Genomic DNA, 19,110 nt, shown 5'->3' on the forward strand with positions numbered 1-19,110 from the left:
GTTGCCAGAGCGACGCGTAGCGTCACATCCTGGCGACGGCGGGTGCACCGCATATCGCCGCCCCCCGTGGCAGGGATCCTGTAAAGAGCTGCAGATCCCCCGCCGGCATTTGGTAAGCCTACCTACAGATGAGGCCTATGTCTAACCACTACAGTGGTCACAGGATTCATGCTTTTGTTACATTGTCAGAGCCTGGTACACAGGTCCTATATTGTACTGCTTTTTATTACAACCATCCTTTTCAAATATTACCCAGAGTGAAGAAAATCTAACATAGCCCTCTAAAGAGTTACAATAAAGGATTTTTAAAATAAATAAATAAAAGCTTCCAACTGGGATCAATTTTACTGTGAACCCATTTAACTGAAACTTTTCACAGATGAAAGCAGCTCAGGCTCATCAGAAGCAGATGGCTGAGGAACGCTCCAGGGAATGAAAGGCAGCTTACAGAAACCCCCTTCTCAGGTCTTTGTGGTACTAGAAAGGCAGGAAATAGTAAAGGAGTTAAAAGGGAGCTAATGAGCGACTATCAGCTATCAGACCCACATCGTGATCCAATACGTGTCTACTCAGATGTAATTCTTATTAAGGTTGATGAGGCTGAATCCCAACTGTGTGTGCACAGGACTGCAGCCACAGACTCTTCTCCGGTGAAGAGAACAGCTGGGAATCAGACCTGAGTAGCATGTAATGAAAATGCCATGAGGTCTGTTCATGTGAGACCCAAAACAACATGGGAAGAGAATATGAAAGTCTACCGAGCATCCGCTCCCTATGCACTGAGCATAAAGCAATCTAGATATAAGAAGCTGGCTCATTCCATCGGCCTGCTGAGCCCAATGCTATGAACTCTATCAGGACACCAGTCTTCCAAGGTCTCAGGCAGTGGGGCCTCGGCAGTCCTGCAACCCAGGATCCCTTTCAAATGCAGTATCAGCCAGTTCAGATCCCATCAGCATACAGTTAGGCTATTTTGTTCTAGTCTGCATCTTCTCAACACTGCACTTCATTTGCCATGTTGTTGCCCACTCACACAATTCAGAGAGATCTTCCTGGAGCACTTCACAAATCTGCCTTGCTTTTCACCATCCTGAATAATCTGCAAACCTGGCCAACACACTTGCCCCCCCCCCAATTCCAAATAATTTATGGACAAATTAAGTACCGCCGGTCCCTTGTGGGACCAAGCTACTCACTTCCCTCCATCACAGTAACTGTCCACTTGTTCGTACTCTCTTCTTCCTGTTATTTAGCCAACCATACTCTTGACCCATATGTGCCAAGTCTTTGGCGAGGTACCCTTATCAAAAAAGCCTTTTGGAAGTCCAAGTATATAATATCGTATAAATTACCCTTATTCACATATTTGTGGACTACTGTAAGCCACCCAGAGTCCACTGTGAAGAGATGGTGCAGGGTATAAATTAAATAAATAAATATTTGTGAAGCTGCTCAAAGAATCTCAAAAGATTGGTGAGGGGACTTCCCTTTGGAAAAGCCATGCGGATTTTCCCTTCAGCAGGCTTTGTTTCCCTATGTGCTTAATAATTTTACCTTCAATTACAGTTTCTACTAATTTACTTTCAATGGATATCAGGCTAATTGACCTGTAATTCACTGGACCCCTTTTAAAAAACTGGGGTGACATTTGCTACTTTCTAGTAGTCCGGCACAAAGGCTGGGTTTAGTGAGAAGTTACACATACTAGTTAGTAGATCAACAATCCACTATTAGTTTTAAGCTTGCCTAGTGTCCTGGAACGTCACCTCTCATCACCTCAATATGACCCAATTCTTCAGACACCCTTCCCAAAAACAGTGGCTCCAGGGTGGGTACATGCCCCACATTTTCAGTGAAAACAGGCATAAATGCTTACTTTCATTCCCTGCCATCTCCCCATCTCCCTTAAGCAATATTTTCACTCCTTAGGAAGCGGTCACACGCGCCAGATAAAACCCGGGGGAGGGGGGGGGAGGCGAGGCGATTTCCTCCAGAGGAATTTGACCCACAGTTGCACAATCACACCTCCCTTTGAAGCTGCGGGCGCAGTCCATCAGTGTGTGATCAGACGCAACTGCGGGTGAGTCAGGGTGTTTTTATACCGTTTGTTTCCCATGCGCTTAAATGAGGGATCGATTAATCGCACCTGCACACTGAGGGCTCCCTATGGAGTTTGCGATGATGTGCATACTGCGAAGGGGGGGGACGACAACAGCATGGAGTCGGGATGGCCTGATCAGACCATCCCGCACCGTGAGAGCACACTGGAACAATCAGACACGGGAAAGTCTGTCCGTGGCCTGTCGCAACCCATTTACTACCAGATTTTCCCTGGTGTCTTTTAACTCCACTTCTGTAGTGGAGCAGAACAGGTTGCCGACGGCTGCGGGGTGCTTCCCAGATGTTGTTGTCTGATCGCGCCCTTTAAATCTGCCCAGCATTCGCACCTATGTCAGGTCTAATTGTGCATATGATCACAGCCTTTGTCATCTAAAGGCCCAACGACCTCCCTAACCAGTTTCCTGCTCCTGTTATATTCAAAGAAACATTTATTGTTTGTCTTAATCTTTTTTGAGCAATGTGCTCCTCAAATTGTCGTTTTGCTTGCATTATTGTCAAATGACATTCGTTTTGCCAGAACCTGTGCTCTTTTCTGTTCACCCATTACAAAAATCTTTCTACTTTTTAAAGGAACCTTCTTTACCTTTTATGGTTTCCTGGTCATTAACCATGCAGGCATCCTTTTAGACTTGATGGTACCTTTTCTAATGTGAGGGAGGCATTCTCCCTGGGCCCCGCTTAATGTGGTTTTAAATAGTTTCAAGGCATCCTGAAGGGAGTGGGAGCCCAAAGTGCAATGGGCAGAATATACTTCTCCACTGACCAGTCAAAACCAGAAGGCCAGGCTTTTAGCATGTGCAGCAAAGCCCAGACAACCCAGGGGCTTCACAATAAAAATCACACAGTGGGTCACTGCATAAAGACTTCTGGCAGGAACCACTGGGAGAAAGACCTGTAGATGATGCCCAGGGAAAATGCAATGCATTGTTTGCACCAGGAGCCAGGCTCACCTATATCTTTATGCATGGCTTTTGCAAGAGCTTCCACAGTCATCTCAGACATTATCTCAACCTCCTGCTTCTCCACTTTTGGTTTTATCTGTCGAAGTTTCTCCTTGCCAGATTTCTTTCTCTACAAAAGAGTTAAAAGAAAAGCACGGTGCTAAGGAAAAGACTGAAGAAAAGGCAATGTTTCCAAAGAAGCCTTGATCTTGCATCTGGAAGTCATCATGGCTAGCACTGCAGTTGACATTATTCCATATGAATTAAATTAAGGTTAATCGATGCTATTAACACACTTCCTATCTTTGCACTACTTCATTGCATATGAAATACAGTGGAAATATAACTACTCTGGATGTGACGCAGAAAAACACAGAAGGAAGCACACAGTCTTTCTTCCTGCATCTTATTCGTGTCCAAAGCCGTTCTCAATTTTTATGCGGTTGCTGCATCTGTCAAATTTGAAATACCCTTTGATTTGGTCTGGGCTGAAAAAGAGCGCCAATGTTCTCCCCTCCAGCAAAAAAATAATCACTTGAACTGCTGCATATCCCAACTTCATGCCCACTAAAAATGCTCAGGGCTGGTGGTGGCTCCTTTAAAGAACTTTCCCTTTACCCTGGGCTAGATGTGAAGACCGACTAACACCCTCTGCCTCTTCCCACTGAAAATAACTCCTTATGAGATATTTTCTGTTTTGGAATTAATGAAATGCTTTTTAAGAATGATTTTTCATCACTCAAAATGTATAGCATGAAGATTTTTGTAAGGCAATCTACAGCATTAGACAATAATCATTCCTGTTACACAACATTCAGATCTGAGATTCCTTTCTACACCTAAAGGGTGTTGCTGTCTTCATAAGAAGAGCTTATGGATTCTGTACGGGGATTGCTGCTCATCTTCTTCTGTTCACCTTTAAAACCACACACTACTGCACCTAAAACACACTCTCCCTCCAGCACTGGATATATTAGTAGCTCACAGTACAAACCCAAGTAGAGTTACAAACTTCTAAGCTCACTGACTATAATGGTTTTAGAAAGATATATTTCTGCATGGGACTAAACTGTCAGGCACTTATTCTTTTACATTTCGTAAATATACCAAATGCTACAATTTTGTATGCTAATTAATTTATAAGTTATTCAGTCAGTCAGTTTTTATTAAGACCACAGGCCCTTCAGAAGCACAATAAAACACATACATACATAAAATCTCTCCATACATCACTCGTCCTAAAATATCTAACAGTTAAAAGTTTAGAATATATCACAAACTGGACGTTATCTTGGCCTGTATTTTCATTGCAGAATACAGTAACTTTGCCACAGATACATTAACTTTACTTAACCCCATGGATTTTATAAAGGGAAGGGAAAGTGGTCAGTTCCTCGTCTATTGGGTCAATCCAAGTTGGAGTGTAAGGATCAGTCACTAGGCTGCAAAGAAAAGTGTTCTGATTACTGATGAACAAAACTTGGATTCCAAATCTAAAAGCTGTTAGCCAAGCTAAGTGCATCAGTGATGCAAGACCAGTTTCTAATCTAAAGACCCCAGAGGGTGCACACTAGGCACTTTAAGGATTGTTCTCACTACTTTTGTATAAATTATTCATTTTATGTTATTAAAGCAGTAAAATAAGTTTACATTTGATAAGAAAGTCAGCATTGAATATATTTCAGTTTCCCCAAAAAAATGTCCTCTCCCACACAAATCCAGGAAAAAACCCTGAAAAGCTTTAAAACTTTTTATTTAGTTCTCAGCATCCAAGGCAACCAAAAGTATGCCATTGAAAATGCATGGATCATCTTTCCCTGTTTGGAATAAAGCTCTCTTAAAATAGAGGGAGGAAGCACAACATAAAGTATGACCAGAAGCTACCTACTTCCTTCACCTTGAGTTCAATGTGTTTATGAAACAGTGAGTTAACCGATCAGCTTTGTCAAACTCTCAGATTTCACTTTTCTTACCAGTCTGCAGTTTCAAGACAGGCTAAGTGAATTAATTGGCCATTTTACTGCGACAGCAAAACATCTATGTGTTCAAAAAGTATCTAACACTATACACAACACCCCCCCATTAATCTCTGTTCAACATATTCTCTGGAAAACACTCCCCCCCCAACAAAGATGGCTTTCATTTCATATGCTGGAAATGCATGATGGAAAATCTTAGGAACGAATAAAGTAGCTGTTAATTACCTCCTTGGTAGTTAAAAGCCTGACTTGGGAGTTGATGTCTGGCTGCCGGAGCTGAGGGTGCAGGTGAACCGGGATCATGGGGTAGGCAGATGATAGGGAAGGCTTCCACTGTGTTCTGTAAGCTTTCCCATAAGACAGAGAATGCAACTGTTTGCAAGCCCGATGCAAATAAGCCAAGTTCTCCAGTGTCAGCATCATCCTCCAGTTCATTTTTTCTCTGCAAATAAAGAAAAAAAGTCGTGTTGAACCACCTTTTGATGCGTGGACAAAGTTTAGATGCAAAGGTGGGCATGGGAGCTATACTCTGAAGTGATATATTAAAACAAGTAAGTTCACTAGATGCAAAGGTGGGCATGGGAGCTATACCCTTTACCTTATAGAAGAGGAAAATTTGGTAGATCCTATGTCAGGGGTGAACATCTCAAAATTTCCGATACTGGGTTACTATTACAAAGCAATATTATCCTTTAGAAGAAGAAGAGAAGAGATTGGATTTATCCCCCGCCCTTCACTTGGAGTCTCAGAGCGGCTTACAAACTCCTTTCCCTTCCCCTCCCCACAACAGACACCCTGTGCAAGTGGAGGAGTGGGGAATCAAACCCGGTTCTCCCAGATTAGAGTCCGCACACTTAACCACTACATCAAACTGGCTCTTTGTTCCCATTCATCCTAATATAATAGCAGAATTGCCATATCCAGCTTCAAATAATCTGTACTGTACGGTTATAATGAAAAGGAGAAGCAAAACCTAAGGAACATTATCTCTTTTAAATGCAACTCAAACTCTGACAGTGACCTTCTCAGGGTCTGACCCTGGCAACCCTAAATTATTAACAACACAATGTTAATTATTATGCTTATGTACTACATTCACAGTACCTGGCCACAGTGACCCATGCAATGGACACTTCCAGGTTAGATTACTGTAACTTGCTTTACAGGGGCTTATCCTTGAATCTGATCCGGAAACTCCAAATGATGCAAAATGCAGGCATGCATTCAGCTGGTGCTTCACCAGTTACACTGGCTACCAGTTGAGTACCGGATCTGTGGTTGTTGTTTTTTTTAAACATAATTTTTTTAATTTTTCATCACTTAGTTCAAATACAAAAAACTTAAAAATAAAGTTTCAAAACTAACAAATCTATACAACCAAAATGGAGCTACATCTTGTGCACTCATAAAAAATACATCGTTTATGAAATGCATATAACTCACAAAGATCAACAACTTCAATAAAATACATATTGTAAATATCTATCTGGCAGCTTATATAGTATAGTGGGATCATTGGTTACATATTCAAAGTAAGAAAACCATCTCTCCAGAAACTTGTTTGACAAAGAGGGAGAATAAGCCGCTGTCAGTTGTGTTGCTATTTTGTCTGCTGCAGCTAAATCCCAGCATTTCAAAACCCACTGTTTTAAAGAAGGAACTTTAACTTGGTTCAAATTTTGGGCAATCAAAGATTTTGCTGCTGATAGCAAAATAGTAGTCAACTCTTTTTTTTTCTTTAGTCAAAGATATATCTGGCCAGAAGTTTAAAAGGATTGCGCTTCAGGCGTGAAAGAAAAATCTTGGCCAATTATTTTTGAGATTTCTGCTACAACAACTGTCCAAAATTGGTTCACATGTGGACACCTCCACCAACAGTGCAGAAATGATCCTTTTACACCACAGCCCTTCCAACATATCGGGGTCGATTTAAACTTGCAGTGAAATAGTCAGTTAGGTGTCAAATACCAACGTGAGTATATCTTAAAAGATTGCATCTTTATCAGCATATTGTAGGTAGTCAAGTGATATGAATTCCAAATTTTTGTCCATATTTTATCATCAAATGGACAATTAAGATCTTTTCCCCAGGCTAGTTGCGAAGAAGATTTTTTTGTGACCAAATCTTGTCATTAAGTATTTTATATATAATAGTATATGGTATATTTGGTATTAAAGCTAGATCTTATCAAGAGTTTCTCAAAATGATTTAAGGATCGAGACAGGTCAGAAGATTTAACTATTTCTGAATACATATGTTTCATTTGTTGATACTGTAACCAATTTATTTTAGCATGTTTATTCTGCAATTGGTGTATAGTTGCTAGGTTTCCTTTCACCGAAATGTCACTTAATCTAAAAAGATTTTTTGCTCTTAGATTGGCATAATCTGTCTGTACTCTACCAGGAAGAAACCAATGCTGGCCCAAAAACGCTGCAATAGGGGAAACTCCTGGGGTAAATATATGCCTATGTTTCTCCCAGATTCTCAATGTGTGACTCAAAAACCTGTTAGAATATTTTAATTTAGCTCTATCTTTAGGAGCATTCCAAATGGTTTCATGTATGTTATCAGGAAGCAATAAATTACTTTCTATTTGTGACCAGGTTTTTTCACATTGATGGTCAGCAAAATAAACCTTAGCTTTAAGTTGGGCCGCCTCATAGTATTTTAGTATTTAACTATTTAACTAAAGATGGTAAAGATGGTAAGGCCAGACCTCCCTTTGTGGTTGGTTTATTAAGTAAAAGTATCTTTAAACTCGCTTTTTTATTGTTCCAAAGAAATTTTGATAAACTAGTATTCCATTCCTTAAAGTCTTTAACCGGAATCTCAATAGGTAGGTTGTGAAACAAAAAAAAAAGAGAAATTTAGGCATAATCATAGTTTTAAAAAGATCGATTTTTTCGATGAGAGACAGTTGCAGTTTCTGCCATTCTTGAAATGTAGATTTCATCGTCTGTGTCAATGGTTTAAAGTTACACTGGTATAAATTGTCTAAATTTAAAGTTATATTAATACCAAGGTGTCTCCACTGTGTAGAAACCTGTTTAAAAGGATAGTGTTTAGCCAAGCCCACTAAATCCTGATTAGTTAACCATATGGGAAATAGTTCAGATTTAGAATAGTTTATAGAAAAGCCTGATATAAGCCCAAAATTGTTAATTTGTTGAATCAAGGGTTTCAATGAGAATAAAGGGTCCTGTATATAAAAAATAGCATCATCAGCAAAGAGACAGACTCATCTTACATAAATAAGAATGAATAGTTATGCCTTTAACTAAAGGATCAAGTACTGGATCTGTTTTAAGGTGATGGTATTAACCTATAAAGCGCTGAGTGGCCTGGGACCAACATATCTAAGGGACTGTCTCTCCCCATATACCCTGTGGAGCACTCCGCTGATTCACATCTACTGGTTATCCCTGGCCCAAAGGACGTTTGTTTAGCCTCAACCAGAACAGGGCCTTCTCTGTCCTGGCCCCCACCTGGTGGAACATGCTCCTGCTTGAGACCAGGGCCTTACTACAGTTCTGGAGGGCCTGTAAAACGGAGCTGTTCCACCAGGCCTTTGGTTGAGGCAATGGATATCTAATTATGGCCTCCCTGCAGAAAGCCACCCTACTACATCTGCCCATGTGGAGTGTCAGTATTATTAGTTTGTGGCAACTCCTGCTTACTACCTATCCAGCTGTTAGGGCTATCATGTAAATATATGTCACCATCTTCTTAATTTTAATTGCTCTTAACATTTATTGTAATAACTGGTTTTAATATTTATAACTTTGATGTTGCCTACCCTAAGCCCACTTGCAGGAAGGGTGAGATATAAATTTAACAAACAAATAAAAATACAGCCCTTCTCCTCCACCCCTTTGGTGAAAATTCTGATTCAGGCTCTGGTCCTCTTTGACCAGGACTACATGCAACCTCCTCTTTTCTGACCTTCCATTAATGCATGCCAACCCTCTCCTTCTATCAAAATCATTCACCTCTTCCATTATTCCACATGACCACCCCCTCATATCCCTACATTGGCTTCCCCCATATCTCTCTGGGATCTTAAGCAGATACCTCCCTGCCTTCGCTCCTCCAGCTTCACCATTCGCAGCAGTCTGAAGATCTCCTTCTCTTTCAAACAACTCTGTTCCTTTGCCCTTGCTGTTCCTTATCACCTGGAACAAGCTCCCAGAACAACACCTCTCTCACTTCCTTCAAGAGAGCCAGTTTGGTGTAGTGGTTAAGTGTGCGGACTCTAATCTGGGAGAACTGGGTTTGATTCCCCACTCCTCCGCTTGCACCTGGCTGGATGACCTTGGGCAAGCCGTAGTTCCGATAAGAGCTGTTCTTGAAAAAGAGCAGTTTCTGTCAGAGCTCTCTCAGCCCCACCTACCTCACAGGGTGTCTGTTGTGGGGAGGGGAAGGGGAAGGAGTTTATAAGCTGCTCTGAGACACCTTTGGGTAGTGAAGGGCGGGGTATAAATCCAATCTCTTCTTCTTCAACTTGCTCCTCAACACTCACTTTTTCTGTAACTTCCTTCAACTTGCTCCTCAACACCCACTTTTTCTGTAACACCTTTAGCATATCTGGAGTTGTCAACCTCCAGGTACAGCCCAGAGATCTCCTGGAATTACAACTGAATTTCAGACTGCAGAGATGAGTTCCCCGGGGGGGGGGGGGAAGGGCTAGGGGGGGAATGGCTGTTTTGGAGTGTGGACTCTATGGCATTATGCCCACTGAGGTCCCCCTCCAACCCCACTCTCCCCAGGCTCTACCCCCACACCTTCAGGAATTTCCCAAACCAGAGCTGGCAACCCTAGTATTATCTTAGTCCCCTTCCTCTACAGATACTAGCCCGTTCGCGGGGAAGGTGGGGTAACAATGCAAATAAATAATGTGCTAATGGAATGAAGACACATCCCTTCCTGCTTATTCATCACTTCCACCGGCCTCCCCTCCTTCTGTAGTCTATTTCATATTTTATTGTAAATCCCTCCAGGCAGGGATCCGGCTTCTTACCTTACGTTTAAAGTACCATATAAACAAACAACGGAAGCACAGAAAGTAGAGATAGATGAAACTTTCATTTCAGTGATTTGAGATCCAGTCCAGCAGTAAAAATGTTACCATCTTATTAATTTACAAATTGCTAACCTTTAATAGTATTCTAAAACCTGCTGTGTAAGCAGGGTCACCTCAGCCTGCCTGATTGTTAAGGACAGCTGGCTGGATAGGCTGCTGGGGATATTATTAATAGCAGAATATATTTTAAAGAATTGTTCTATCTTCTATCTACCTATCATCTATCTATCTTACTTAGGGTGCTATATTACTATGCCTGACATCAATCAGTATCACAGATTAGGAAGAGGGACCTAAGGCTCCGAAGGAGTTCGTCTGTTAAATTTATGATAAAGGCTCGGTTTGAACCGGGAGCGCTCTGATTCAAAGCTCCAACACGACACCGGTCCTGGGAAGCCCCATGTTCAAATCCCGTCCCCATCCCCCGGCCACATGAGACGACTATGTGACCTCGAGCACTAGCTCATCACACCTAATCTATTTACCTAACATGATTGTTGTCAGAGGGTGAAAGGAGATCGTCCTTCGTCCAACTACGCCGCCACCCTTTACCCAACACCCCCCACACATAATGCATAAATATGTTATTACAGAGGCGACGGAGGGAGGTAGCTACTACCATGTGTAGCCACAGGAAAACGCACGGATGTGGACTTAGCGGTGTCACCTTCTCTTGCCTTTTTGTTGTTTTGCCACCGCCGGACCACGGAGAGGCGCGCGCTCGTCTCCTATCAAGTCCCTCACTCTTTGAAAGCCTTCCTTTAAGCGCAAATACGCCTGCGCGCTCGCTCCCATCCCCTGGAGATCCAACGGCCGTGGCTTGAGCGAAGTCGTCTCTCTTCACGCCTCGTTTCCGGGTTCCTTTCGCTATCTTCTCCTGAACGGGAATCTTTTCAGGGAGAAGGCAGAAATCCCTGCGCGGTCACTAAAAACAAAGAAAGAAAAAAAACCCGGAAGATTCTCGTTTACTTTCCCGCATTCAGTCCCAAAGAGCATGGCCAGTGGATCTTGGATAACAGCTCCTGAAGCTCTGTGCCCTTTTCTTGCCCTCACTTCGTACGCCGGAAGAACTAGGGGCCCTAGTTAAAAGGACCGGGTAAAAGGGCAGAGCTAACGCGATCTCGTCACTGATCTCGGAAGTTAAACAGGGTCGCACCGGAACAAAGTTTGATTCCAGTGGCACCTTTAAGAGACCGACAGACTTTTATTCAAGGTATAAGCTTTCGTGTGCAAGCACACTTCTTCAGGTATTTGGAAGGACAACCGTCAGGGAATAATACCAGGGTTGTAACTCAGGAGGCAGACAATGGCAAACCACGTCTGTTCACCTCTTGCCTCGAAAACCCCACCAGGTCGCCATAATTCAGCTGCGACTTGATGGCCAAAAAGGAAAGAGGGGTCAAGAAAGGACTCGTGAAAAGCCCCTGCTCAGGTAGACAGACAGCTGTTCCGTATTGCATCAGATTTCCTGGCCTTTTATATGGACTAAAGAGTAGCATACAAAAGAAAGCCATGCAGAGTATTCTATTAGAATGAAAAAGTCGTGTTTTTTTAAAAATTGTGAAAAATATGTGATACTGAGAGAGATAAATCAGGAACCCAGTGAGTCTTAAAGACTAACATGATTTTTTTTTTTAGCATAAGGTTCTGTGAGTCAGAGCTTCTGTATTAAGAATGGAGCATAGCTGGTGAGCAATCCTAAACAGCTCTACTCAGAAGTAGGTATCATTTTATTTAGTGGGGCTTACTCCCAAGAAAGTGTTTTTAGTACTGCATCTGTAGTCCCCTGCTATGTATCTCTGTGTTAAGTGCCATCAAGTCATTTCCAACTTATGGCGTCCCCATGTTCATGAAACAAACATCGTTGTGAATCCACATTCTACATATGTGTTGATGGGAACTTATTTCCCAAAACAGCTTTCTCAGAAATAAGTTTCACAGTGTTTAAAGGGCTTTTACTTCCAGATGTGCATAAGAACATGAGAACATAAGAGAAGCCAAATGTTGGATCTGGCCAGTGGCCCATCTAGTCCAACACTCTGTAACACAGTGACCAAAAATACCAGGTGCCATCAGAAGGTCCAGCAGTGGGGCCAGGACTCTAGAAGCCCTCCCACTGTTGCCCCCTCCCAAGCACCAAGAATACAGAGCATTACTTGCCCCAGCCTGAGAGGTCCTATTTATACCTTGTGGCTAATGGCCACTGATGGACTTCTGCTCCATATGCTTATCTAATTCCCTCTTGAAGCTGTCAATGCTTGTAGCCGCCACCACCTCCTGTGGCTGTTAATTCCATGTGTTAATCACTCTTTGGGTGAAGAAGTACTTCCTTTTATCTGTTCTAACCCAACTGCTCATCAATTTCATTGAGTGCCCGCGAGTTCTTGTATTATGAGAAAGGGAGAAAAGTACTTCTTTCTCAACCTGCTCTATCCCATGCATAATCTTATAAACCTCGATCATGTCACCCCTCAGCCATCGTTTCTCCAAGATAAAGAGCCCCAAGCACTTTAACCTTTCTTCATAGGGAAAGTGTTCCAACCCTTTTATCATTCTAGTTGCCCTTTTCTGCATTTTCCAGTGCTGTAATATCCTTTTTGAGGTGTGGTGACCAAAACTGTACACAGTACTCCAAATGAGGTTGCACCATCGATTAATACAGGGGCATTATGATACTGGCTGATTTGTTTTCAGTTCCCTCCCTAATAATCCCCAGCATAGGATTGGCCTTTTTTATTGCAGTTGCACACTGTCTAGACATTTTCATTGAGTTATCTACTACGACTCTAGGATTTTTGGCTCCAGTGTGCATCACTTTGTACTTGGCCACATTGAACTCCATTTGCCATGTTGGGGATGGGCCTCACAATCCTCCCTGGTTCTCACCACCCTGAACAACTTTAGCCACTTCACTGCTTACTCCCCACTCCAAATCATTAATAAACAAGTTAAAAAGCATTGGACCAAGTACTGATCCCTGTGGTACCCCACTGCTTACCACCCTCCACTGAGAAAATTTCCCATTTATACTCACTCTCTGTTTCCTATTAATTAGCCAGTTTTTGATCCACAAGAGGACTTGTCCTTTTATCCCGTGACTACTGAGCTTACTTAGGAGCCTTTGAAGAGGAACTTTATCAAAAGCTTTCTAGAAGTCAAGGTAAACAACATTTACCCCATTTATTGGGTTCCCCTTGTCCACATGTTTGTTCACTCCCTCAAAAAACACTAACAGATGAGTGAGACGAGATCTTCCCTTACAAGAAGCCATGCTGAGTCTGCCTCAATAGTTTTTGTTCATCAATATGCCTACTAACTCTTTCCTTAATAACAGTTTCCACCAACTTACCTGGTATTGATGCCAGACTGACTGGCCTGTAATTTCCTGGATCTCCTCTGGAACGCTTTTTAAAGATGGGAGTGACATTAGCTACCTTCCAGTCCTCAGGAATGGAGGCAGATTTTAATGAAAGATTACATATTTTTGTCAGATCACAAGTTCACATTTGAGTTCTTTCAGAACTCTCAGATGTATGCCATGTCCCCTCATATCAGAGAAGTTACCCCTTTTAAATAGATTTGCAACCTTGTACCACTGCCTTGTAACTTTAACTTGCCCAAGCCTTTGTACCTGAAAGGGACTGCAAGGTGGGTGTTAATAAGAAATCACAGGTATATATTTGCTGGTATAAAGGTCTTGAAATGACACCATATGCTGAGGAAGATGCATACATGCACAAAGCTCCAGCAGGCTATTGGCTAATCCCATGTTTCCAGCACGGTGTGTGCGGAGATACTAAATTGCTGCCAGGTTCCTATTGGAGCAAGGATTGACAGCAAAAGACCAGTCTTTGACAGTAGTGTAACAAGATACAGCTCCCTGTTAGCTCCTCTAATTTGAAAACTTTCCTGTTCCATCTGGAGTGAAAACCTTCAGCATTAAATGGCTGAATTAGAAATTACCATTAGGTTTAATTGCATTAATCAGGGTTTAATCAGATTATACCATTCTTAGTCCCATTACGCACATACATCTTACTGCAGATTTTCAGAGCAGTAAACCATTAATCTTGACTTTGGATTCTGTGCCTTGCCTTATGCACCGTTCTTTTTCCGCCAGTGTATTTATTCTGCAGGTACAATTTTAAAAACTCACTTTTCTAAATCAGGATGGCATGTCATTAGTGACATGTGGGGGATGTTGTCTAAAGTTTTAAAAGAATTGCCCTATCACAGCTGCGCAGTAGCGTCCAGCAAGCACCTTCCATTTAAATCCTCATGGTTCAGGTTTTGTGCATGCATTTTAGCATTAGTTTGTTGAATGAAAAGGAATAGAAAGGAAGGCAGGCAAATGGGGAAAAACTGCTACTGAAACTGACCAGACATTTTCTGAAACAGACAAGCAGCTGCTGAAGCCCCCTTTTCCATATTGCTGCGCACTAGGGGATTCTCTGCTATGTTATCGGCTACTGTGAAAAATGGAAAAGTGACACGATCTCATAATATGGGGGGACCATGTTGAGTGTACAGAATTCATGGTACAATCCACTGACACTGCAAGCCGCAATCCTTAGCAATGTGCGTGTATGTGCACCTCTGCAAAGTTGGCTGCAACTCCACCATGCTTTGCACAGGGCTGCAATTTGTATGGGGGAGGAGTCCTCTGGCAGAAGCTCTGGAGAGCTTTTTTAGTCTTGTGCCACTAAATTGAAAAGGGGGTATTTCCCCTGATGCCCTAGTGTAGTTGCATAGTAATGCTAATTTTCTGCCCTTCCTTTCAAATTTGTGTGGAAGTGAAACAAGGGGGAAATCGGCACAAAAGCACTCTCAGAAAATCTGGGGAAACAGCAACCAGAAAGAAACTGAATGCCAAAGGGAGGAATATCAGTGCAGAACGACAAAGAAAACCTGATGGACATGCACAATGAATGTGAGGGGAAACACCCATGCAATATAGGCCTTAGTTCACCATAGTTGTTAAATTGCTTACCTTAACTGGAAGACTTATTGTTGGTGGTGTGAATGGTCACTGTACGTATTATGTAAAGTTTTGAATTTTGCATAGAAATGTCCTAGATCACACCTCTGGCATTTCATGGCCTTTTAACCATACAATTCACAATGTTCCCTGTGTGTGTCTGTTTGCTGACTTTAATTTCATATATCTTGGGACTTTATTTATTTACTTCATTTATTGCCCACCTTTGTCATAGACACTGAAGGTAGATTACAAAATATAGAAAACAATTCATTCAGAAAGTGTAAGTCATCCAGTAAACCATGCTATAGGATGAGGACCACAGAATTATAGAACAATGCAAACAGAAAAGTGTCTGAGGGAAGACATCCCATAAAACTGTCTATAGTTGATTGCAAGGACAGAAGATGGTACAGAAAAAGTAGAATGATATATACAATAAACATTAGACTACAATTCTGTTTCCTTATATAAAAAAGCTGTTAACATTATACCACAACTCTAATCCCTTTATAAAAATGCTTTCCTGAACATTTCTGTTTTGCACATTCTTTGGAATGGTGTAAATATGGGCACTGTGGCTCAGTAGAAGAACCTTTCCTTTGCATGCAGATGGTCCCAGGTCCAGTCCTTGGCATCTCAGGTTAAAAGGACTGGGTAGGAAGTGACATAAAAGGCCTCCACCTGAGACCCGGGTGAGCTGCTGCCAGTCGGAGTAGACAATACTGACCTTGATGGACTAATGGTCTGATTCCGTATAAGGCAGCTTCAAGTGTGTTCATGTATGCCTTCTGGTCTCGAGCGTCTGTTTCAGAAGGCTTTGCTAAGATGAGCAAACCTGTTGAGGTAGAACATAGCGGGAGAGGTAGTCCTGCTGGTATGTGGGTCCAAGGCCATGGAGGGCTTCGTAGGTAACAACTAATACCTTAAACTGAACCCAGTAACTGATTGGTAACCAATGGAGTGACTGCAGAATGGGTGTAATGGGCATATTTATGGATAATAACCGAGCATTCTGTGCCAACTGGAGTTTCTGAGGTGAAGAGGGCTATAGCCCAGTGAAAGGTTATGCTACAGTAGATGTTAGCCTTTAAGGTGCCACAAGGAGAGCCAGTTTGGTGTAGTGTTTAGGAGCGCGGACTCTAATCTGGGAGAACCGGATTTGATTCCCCACTCCTCCACTTGAACCTGCTGGATGACCTTGGGCAAGCCTTAGTTCTGGCACAGCTGTTCTTGAAAAAGAGCAGTTTCTGTCAGAGCTCTCTCAGCCCCACTCACCTCACAAGGTGTGGGGAGGGGAAGGGAAAGGAGTTTGTAAGCCGCTCTGAGACTCCTGTGGGTAGTGAAGGGCAGGGTATAAATCCACTCTCTTCTCTCTCTTTGTTCTTTCATCTGGATCATTTATGTTTGAGCATCATCAGACTCAGGACTACTCAGAAACCCCAATCTGCTCAATTATCCCTTCGTATTTCCTATAACGGCTAAACAGACAGAACAAGCAGTGTTGCATAGAGCAAGGGACTTGGGCACTGCTATTAGTAGTCCTTAGTCTGAGACTCCATTGCTTTACAGTACGCTCCCCTCCAAAACCCTTCACATAAATTATTTACTTATTTATTGGATATCTAGTCTGCTCTCCCCTGCACAGCAGAGTTCAGAGCGGATTACAGCAATAATTATGTACAGTCATTATACAATAATTAAAACCAGTAAAAGCATAGGTCAATGAAATAGCAGGTGTTTCCAGATTCTCTGGTTCAGGGCTGCTGGTGCCCTGTTGTGTACCTATCATGGTTCTCCATGGTGTTCTGATGGGTAAACTACAGACTGGACTCTAGAATAGTTAGGGGAATAGGAAACTGGTTGGAGAACTGCACCTGAAGATTAGTTGTCAATGGCATTTCATCTAATTGGAGGAAGGTGTCTGGTGGGGTGTCACAGGACTTGGTTCTGGGCCCGGTACCTTTCAGTATTTTTATAAATGATCTGGATGAGAATGAGTGTGCAGATGACACCAAATTTGGAGGAGTAGCAAACACCCATGAAGTTAGAGATAAAGTTCAGTGAGATCTGAACATGCTGGAAAAGTGGGTGGACGTGAAGAGGATGCAGTTCAGCAAGGATAAGTGCAGAGTTCTACATCTGGGTAACAAAAACGAGAAGCACGCATACTGGATGGGAGATACACTTCTGGGTAGCAGTGTGTGTGAACAAAATCTTGGGGTATGGGTGGACCATAAGGTAAATACGAGCAGCCATTGTGATGCAGTAGCAAAAAAGGCTAATGTGGTCTTGGGGTGTATCAACAGAGACAATAACATCCAGATTGCAAGATGTCATAGTCCCGTTGTATACTGCATTTGGCAGGCTGCACCTGGAGTAATGTGTGCAATTTTGGAGGCCTCACTTCAAAAAGAATAGAGTGGGTACAGAAGAGAGCAAAGACGATGATCAGGGGCCTGGAGACCAAGCCCTATGAGGAGAGGCTGAGGGACTTGGGAATATACAATTTGGAGAAGGGGAGACTGAAGGGGGACATGATTGCTCTTTAAGTATTTAAAGGGCTGTCACTTAGAAGAGGGCAGGGAGCTGTTCTGGATGGCAGCAGAGGGTAGGACTCACAATAATGGGTTTAAATTACGGATGGAAAGGTAAGGGCTGCATGTTAGTAAAAAAAATTTTTTTACAGTAATAGTAGTTCAGCAGTGGAATCAGCTGCCTAGGGAGGTGGTGAGCTCTCCCCACTGGTAGTCTTCAAGCAGCAGCTGGACAAACACTTGTCATGATTCTTTAGGCTGATCCTACATTGAGCAGGGTTGGACTAAGGTGGTCTGTTTGACCCCTTCCAGCTCTTTGATTCTGTGATTCTAAGTTGTCAACGGAAAGGCAATAATTATCAAACAGTTGTGTGACATGAACCACTAGTGTGTTGTGAGTTCAGGTACAAATTGAGAAGGTTTCCTGTTGTACCTTGCTGTTATGAACCTTGTTTCCTTCCAGTCCTGTGCAGAGAGAGCAGTTACCTCCCAGTGCTGAGATGCTGTCAGAGGAAGTTGCCTGTTGTATCTCTATATGAGTCACTGTTTAGGTTTCACCTGACTGAAAATGCAGTGTTTGTTTGTGGGCAGGCATTTTGTGCTCTTACACACACTCAAATAAATATTTTTGGTTGTCAAAGTGAAGTGTGCCTCACCTGCTAGAAGCCTGGGGAAATATAGATGCAGGATGAATCCATATGTGACAAAACAGGATGATTCTTTTGAGAAAATAGGTGTTAGTTTCCCCAGAGATGAAAAAATACTTTCAGGGCAGTAAAGCAAAATGTGCATTCCCTCCTTCCTGGACAAGTAATTACAATATTGTTGATTTCTTGGTTTAGTTGAAGCAGGAACTCTTTATACTGTACACATGTAAGCATCCAGTTAAAATACAAGTACACTTTTGGAAGCAGAGAGGCTGGCAGAACACTTTATTGTCATCTGGATTTGTATCACTAACTCAGCCATTTGTTGGGGTGTAAAAGGCAGAATTGAGCTGCGGTGGCTCAAGTGGTTAAGACGCTGAACTGCAGGCTGTGGAAGGTCAGTAGTTCAGCAGTTCGAGACCCAAGTTGCCACATGACGGAGTGAGCTCCCGTCTCTAGTTCCAGCTCCTGCCAACCTAGCAGTTTGAAAGCAAGAAATTGCAAGTAGATAAATAGGTACCACTTCAGTGGGAAGGTAACAGCGTTTCGTGTGCCTTGGTGTTAGACATGCCAGCCACATGAGGACAGAAACGTCTTCGGACAGCGCTGGCTCTTCGGCTTTGAAACGGAGATGAGCACCGCAACCCTAGAGTTGGACTCGACTGGCTTTCGAGCAAGGGAACCTTTACCTTTACCTTAAAAGGCAGAATTATTAGCAGCTGTAAGTTAGGTGACATCTAAGGTATATTTAAAATAAGAAATACTATAAAAGGTAGGGATATAAAAGAAAATATTCACTGCAGAGTTATGGTAATTTTCTTTC

General features: G+C 42.5%; 2 protein-coding genes across 5 annotated transcripts in view; one reads left to right on the plus strand and one right to left on the minus strand.

Moving 5' to 3' along the window:
* MTIF2 (mitochondrial translational initiation factor 2) overlaps nucleotides 1-11,136 on the minus strand; it is a 27,777-nt gene extending 16,641 nt beyond the window's left edge. The window contains 3 exon segments of the mRNA XM_015426941.1: nucleotides 3,072-3,192; nucleotides 5,267-5,483; nucleotides 10,793-11,136. Of these exon segments, the coding sequence (XP_015282427.1) occupies nucleotides 3,072-3,192; nucleotides 5,267-5,483; nucleotides 10,793-10,920 (466 nt within the window). The 5' untranslated portion in view covers nucleotides 10,921-11,136.
* A 104-nt stretch (nucleotides 11,137-11,240) lies between these two features.
* LOC107123650 (prolyl-tRNA synthetase associated domain-containing protein 1-like) overlaps nucleotides 11,241-19,110 on the plus strand; it is a 21,143-nt gene continuing 13,273 nt past the window's right edge. The window contains exon 1 of one of the 4 annotated variants that reach the window (XM_015426929.1): nucleotides 11,241-11,338. The gene's annotated coding sequence lies outside the window, so the exon portion shown is untranslated. Of the gene's footprint in view, nucleotides 11,339-11,504; nucleotides 11,558-11,768; nucleotides 11,844-13,253; nucleotides 13,286-19,110 lie in introns of those variants that run through there. The other 3 variants (XM_015426930.1, XM_015426927.1, XM_015426931.1) reach the window with 3 other exon arrangements.

The sequence above is a fragment of the Gekko japonicus genome, unplaced genomic scaffold (assembly GCF_001447785.1).
Source record: "Gekko japonicus isolate JY-2015 unplaced genomic scaffold, Gekko_japonicus_V1.1 scaffold141, whole genome shotgun sequence".
In the NCBI taxonomy this organism is placed as follows: domain Eukaryota; kingdom Metazoa; phylum Chordata; class Lepidosauria; order Squamata; family Gekkonidae; genus Gekko; species Gekko japonicus.